Here is a 6102-nt window from a genome sequence, read left to right as displayed (position 1 = left end):
ATACTCAAGTCTTACGAGAGCTGTCTCCAGGGGTGTGAAATCCAGGTCCAGAAAGTAAAAACACACTCAAACGTTTTTAGATCACAGACACTCATCGATGACGTGACATCACTTTGAGCATCATCGAAATAATACCTGTCAGACAGAGTGAAGGCTCTGAGATCTCAGACCACAGGTGTCAAAGTCGAGGCCCGGGGGCCAGATCTGGCCCGCCACATCATTTTACATGTCCCGCGAAAGCAAATCAAGCATGTCAAGTTCCATGATGCTTGCTAAATTCAGAACCAACATTTCAATTGTCACATGTAATCCACAATAACAGTCATTATTCTTGACTTCTGATTTTAAAACTAGTTAACCACCAATTTGTCGTGCACTGTGTATGTAATATGTGGAGGTGATTAAACATTTATATGGTTTCCCAAAATTCATAACGGCCCTCCAAGGGAAACCGTAACTACAATGTGGCCCGCGACAAAAATGAGTTTGACACCCGTCTCAGACCGAAATGCATCAGTTCCACAATACAAAGAAATTAAAGAACACATTTCGAAAAAAAGAGGATAAGCGATTTCGGTAATGGCTGGATGGACGTAAAACAAAGTGATTGAAATCAATTGTTACTGCCAAAAGGTAACACAATCAGTTATTAGGTTTCGGACAAATGACTTTTTCACCTAGACCACCAAGATTTGGATTTTTTTTCCCTAAAATGCATCTTCTATTTTATTTGATTGTTTTTGTGAGATATTCAAATTGGTTTGACGATCTGAGACTTTAAGTGTGATACATGGGGGGGGTCTGAAGTGAGGAAAGGGGGCAACTATTTTTCCATGGTATTCTACATCTTATATCTGCGCATCGAAAATAATCAAATGTGCAATCTCTTTTTCTAGCTGTGCTTGCAAACGTGAGCGCGCTATCAGCAATCCAGTACCTGCGACAGACCAAGTGATGATGAAGAAACCTCAGCATGGCAATACGTTATGTAATTACAGTAATGTCATTTCCAGTCAGTTACACACGGGTCCATCCATAAAATGTATTTATTCCACTTAATGTTCAATAAAAATAGTGACAGCATTTCAATGTTAACAGCATTTTGAAACTAGACACCAATAAATCTTATTATGATGTTGGCAATTTAAAGAATTATGACCAGTTCCAAAGTTTGAATTATGATTGGCTGGGTATGTGAAAAAAAACGAGGGTGAATATATATATTTTTTGTGTGTCGTTTCATGTGACGAAAGCAAGTTTAGTCTGCAATTTGCACAATACTCCCCATTAGCCAAGTAAGCCGTTCATAATACCTGGACCATTACTGAGGAGCTGTAGACACGCTTAGCGATGGCAGCAGATTGTAGTTTTCACGACAAGCAGGGTCGCCCAGTCGAAAACGGATTGAATGATGGAAGCCTGAAAGTCTGAAAGATACTGTAAACAAAAGAGTATATTTTTGAAAAATAAAATGACACAAATGTGAATGAGAGTCTGTGTTTAATATTGTCATCTTCGTCTTACCTTGATACAGAAATGGTACATACCGGTACTATACTTAACACGGCATATTTAAACAGTTCATTTCCATCAGTTCATTCATTCTTCCATTTTCTACCGCTTCTGCCCTATGGGGTCATGGGTGTGCTGCAGCTTAATCCCAACTGACTTTTGGCAAAATTGACATCTTAAATAGGTCACAAGTCAGATCCAGATGCAGATAAATATCCGTTCCACACTCACATTTTGGACAACTTTTATTCTTCAACAAACCCAAAATCAATGTTTGGAATGCTGGAGGAAGCCAGAATACCTGCACAAAACACACAGGAAGAACATGCAAGCTCCACACAAAACAAATCAACCGTGAAGCAGAAGCGTCAACCGCAAGCTGCATCTATCAATGTAGTAGCACATTTTTACGCATGTACAGTGAGATAGCCCTTGCATACTCACAATTCTGCATTCACAAATTCAAATATGGTATTCATAGATATTTTTTTTTTACCTATCCTCCACTGGTCATTAATTCACTTTATATTTTTTTTTCCCCCCGCTCAGACCAATACAATTATTGCTTTGCCGCCATCTTGAAGTGAAGGAACTGTTGAGCTGCTTTTCAACAAAATGAGTGCTTTGCCACAATCTTGGTATCTTGGTACCAAGGAACTATTTTGAAGTGAGTTGAGGAGTTTCATTTCGACAAAAGTGATGCTTTGCTGGCATTTGGTGACATCTTGGTGCCAAGGAACTATGCTGTAGTTAGTTGGTTTCATTTACACGAAATTAGTGGTTTGCCACCGTCTTGTGGTATCTTGGAACTTTGTGAAAATGAGTTGAGGAGCTACATTCATACAGAAATATTGCTTTGCCGCCTTCTTTGTGGCAAGGAACTGTGTCGAAATGAGTTGAGGAGGCTCATTCGAACAAAAAGTATTGCTTTGCCGCATTCTTTGTGCCAACAAACTGTATTGAAGGAACTGTCAAAGTGAATTGAGGAACTTCATTTAGACAAAGTAGAACTTTGCCACCATCTTGGTGCCAAGGAACTGCTAACATGAGTTGAGGAGCTTCACTTTGGGTAATGTGCTGCCTTGTCACTATATTGGTGCCAAGGAACTATGTTAAAGTGAGCTGAGGAGCTTCATTTAGACATACTGACACTTTTCTCCCACCTTGTGACATCTCTGTGTCAAGGGACCTTGTTGAAGTCAGTTAAAGGGCTTCGTTTAGACAAAATGAACCCTTTGCAAAATTAATCTAATCTCATTGTAGTGGAAAACTGGCAGTGAAAGGACTCAATCGGACACACAACTCGAGTTGAGTGATTTGTACTTACACTTGTTTTATTTCCAAATAAAAAAACGCTTCAGATTGCAAGGTGTCACTGCAGAATATTTATTGAAATAAATATGCAATGAACAAACTTTATTGGATACACATAAATATGAAATTTTGAGGCCTTTTTTTGTAATTGTCAATCTTTAGTTTGTCTCCAATTCTCTTGTTTTTATCAAACAAATGCGTTAATTCTATGAAAAACCTGCGGGGTACAGATCCTGTTCCAATTAATAATTGTCAATTATACATTATATAATGTTAGAGTTTCAGATTTCCTGTTCAAACAAGGGTTACACCTACAACTAATGGTACTCATTCATATAGAATATTGTGAACATTTAATATTTACAGGCTCAAAAAGGAGTGAATAAAGCTTAGGTCATACTGTGAAAAGATATCTTGGATATATAAAACTTTAGGATTTAGACAAATATTTAGCATAATTCGAGTCAAACCAAACTTCTACTATTTGTTTTTAAGTCTAAACAAGACGATGCCACTTGCTACTCTAGTTTGAGTCATGCTCGGTCGTTAACACTCATTCAAACACTGGTTTAAATGCAATTCTGTACAAGCAATCATCATCTATACACGGCAATATATTTCAAGGACACACCAAAGTCTGTTTCCAAATCTTCCAAAGGCTGTTTTAGCAAAGTTGTGTTGCATATGAAACTGTTGAACAGTAAGTTGGTGAAAGTCCATCACTTTTAAAATCGCACATGAATATCTGAGAGATTGTTCCGAAAACAATTTTAGTCTTGTGAAAAACTTCGGGCAGACTTTAGCGGGCCTGTGAAGTGCTGAAATAGGAATGCGCATAACGATACACAAATAGGTTGTAAAATATATGAAAACAAAGACACACGAGTACTCTCTTACAGTATTCTACTGGGTGTACAGGCTTTTAGACGACGAATGCGCCACACTGATCTCACGATGGCTTGTCACCTTCTTTCTTCAGACGGCTGTGCACAAACAGGAAAATAATATGAAGGTTGATAATGACATGTTAATGTGAATCACACGGCGGTGCCTTGATTTATGGATTGCACAGTTTTGTTTAGTTTTTTTTAAGTTACGACTGTTCACTTGGTCAATGTTTTTTCTTTGTTTGAAGCACCAATATTTGATGTACAAGCGAACTTTGTAAACGCTGCTGTCAAGTGAAGGGAAAAAAAAACTGAGCAAATTCAGTACTGTAATGCCCTCACTTGTGGGTAAGTGAGAGCTACAGTTGCCAATACACTTTAGTCAACAGCCAAACAATCAATCACCATCTCGGGTGAGGCCTATGGTGGTAAGGCAGTGTTGGAACTCTGAGCCACTTTTTGATGTGGGTTGTGACCCCTTTCTCCAGCTTCTCTACATAGAGGTGGGGACATCATAAACCGAAAGGGGCCACAACGCCAGAGGTAGCAGACCAAACTGGAAGCAACAAGTTTTCACCTTCCCGGGGAGTTGGGTGTGGTCAATAAACCGCAAGCCAGCATTGACGTCCTTGCTGTTGCAAGCGTGGCACAGTCATGTGACTGATAGCGTCCTCATTTCGATGTTAAGATCTCACACCCTTACCTATGAAATCCACTCATAACAGAGCTGGAATAAAAGGAACTAACTAAAGGTACTCTTAACATCGCAGCTCAAGTGACTGCTCCCATGCACCTGAGTTAAGTTTGGATAAACTTTTCAAACACTTTCGGGTTTTTTTTTTTTTTTTTAATTAATATTTATCGACTAATTGAGCACTTTTATGGTCATTTTTAGGACCCCCCCCCAAAAAAAATTGTGGCCTGTACTGGGTGTTTTTAGGCCACAAAAAAAAAAAAAAATCAATTTGACAGACTATCTCCTCTAATGGACAACCTCTACCCTCAATTAGTCCATTAAATCGAAGTTCCAATGTACGAGTAAATTGAATGACAAGCTTGGTCATTGAACAAATGAATGTAATGTGTCAAGGTACCACTGTATGTATATCTTCTTCAAGAGTTTTAAAGGATTTAGTGTCCGCACCTGTAATAATCTTCCTGGCTGGGCAGGGGGCCTCCATGCAGGTGATGGCCGTGCAGCCACTGCTGCTCCATGGCCATCCTCTGCAGCTCTGCTGACTGAACATGCATGGCCTGGAGCTGGTGCGCGGCTGACATCTGAGGAATTGGACCCTGCAGCTCTCGGGGATAGGCAGCCCCTACAGAGTGCACAAAGACCACAATAAGGAAGCAGTCCAGTGTTCTGCACTCGTCTAAATGTAGGGAAGGCAATGAAAATTGAAACAGTCTGACAATTGCGTGCAAGCGATTCTTGATTGAAAACATCTTGAAGCATGGAGGCTAAAAGTGTGCTACCAAAAAAAGGGTAAGGTGGCTAACCTGGTATCTTGTTACTGCAGAAAAGCACCCTCTACCTCAGAGTTTTAATATAAAGTGAGCTTTTTATGCATGTGGATCAGGCCCTGGCAGTGAATCTTTTATAGTGGAACCTAATATTAACCCCATATTTAATTACCCATCCATCCATTTTCTACACCACTTACCCTCATTTGGGTCTCAAGTGAGCCAAAGCCTAATCCATCTATCTGACTTTGGACAAAGGTAGGGTACCCCCTACCCTGATTACCAGTCAATCACAGGGCACGTATAGACAATCATTCACACCCACGGGGAGTTTAAAGTCTTCAGTTAAGCTACAATGCATGTTTTTAAAATGTAGAAGGTCACCAGAGTACCTGTAGAAAAGTCACGCAAGCACAGTGGCAACATATCAACTCCACACAGGCAGGTCTGAGCTGAGATTAGAACACAGAACATTAGAATTGGGAAACAGATGTGCTAACCACTCCATACTATGCTGTCCTGTATTTTTAAAAAAAGGGTTTCACGGGGCACCCAGACTCGGAGTGTGACCCAAAAGACGTACCGAACAAAGGGTGGCGCAGCATCTCATGGTCATGTGGAAGGTCAGCTAGCAGAGGATTGGGGATAGGGCCTCCGGGGGCGTCCGGGGAAGGGGAAGCGAGCCAGACGTGGTCCATTTGCCAGGGGGTCCACCAGAGGATGAGGGCTGGAACCTGTGTGAATGAACATGAACATGCGTTGTGATTCGGGTTGTACTGCCAAAAACAAGCCTCAAAAGGTTTAGTCCCGCCCCTCCGCCCCCGCCTATTTCCTTTTCACGCAGGTGAGACATCACGGTGAAATAGTCAAAGTAGTCACCTTGACCGAGGGGGTCCTGTTGGTGCAGGTGGAGGTGAGAGTGGAT

The 6102-nt window shown here is 40.8% G+C and overlaps 1 protein-coding gene across 1 annotated transcript; it reads right to left on the bottom strand.

Annotated features, from left to right (window-relative positions):
* Positions 1-2882: 2882 nt before the first annotated feature.
* Positions 2883-6096, bottom strand: LOC109527574 (arginine-glutamic acid dipeptide repeats protein-like). Its single transcript, XM_019889586.1, has 4 exons — positions 6057-6096; positions 5761-5911; positions 4858-5032; positions 2883-3809 (listed from the first exon to the last, which is right to left on the bottom strand). Exons 2-4 carry the CDS (start codon positions 5873-5875, stop codon positions 3776-3778), a joined length of 324 nt encoding a protein of 107 aa, XP_019745145.1. The 5' UTR covers positions 5876-5911; positions 6057-6096; the 3' UTR covers positions 2883-3775.
* Between the last annotated feature and the right edge of the window lie 6 nt (positions 6097-6102).

This window comes from Hippocampus comes, unplaced genomic scaffold, assembly GCF_001891065.2.
Source record: "Hippocampus comes isolate QL1 unplaced genomic scaffold, H_comes_QL1_v1.1 scaffold1241, whole genome shotgun sequence".
In the NCBI taxonomy this organism is placed as follows: domain Eukaryota; kingdom Metazoa; phylum Chordata; class Actinopteri; order Syngnathiformes; family Syngnathidae; genus Hippocampus; species Hippocampus comes.
Note: the sequence above shows the minus strand (reverse complement) of the source record. Positions and strands in the feature narration are given on the sequence as shown.

What these genes read in the sequence shown, in the direction of transcription:
- LOC109527574 (XM_019889586.1), bottom strand. Translation starts at nt 5,875, where the DNA reads ATGGACCACGTCTGGCTCGCTTCCCCTTCCCCGGACGCCCCCGGAGGC. An exon ending in GCTGCGCCACCCTTTGTTCG is followed by an intron (nt 5,033 to 5,760) that starts GTACGTCTTTTG and finishes TGCACTCTGTAG; the next exon opens with GGGCTGCCTATCCCCGAGAG. An exon ending in AGCCAGGAAGATTATTACAG is followed by an intron (nt 3,810 to 4,857) that starts GTGCGGACACTA and finishes GTTTGTGCACAG; the next exon opens with CCGTCTGAAGAAAGAAGGTG.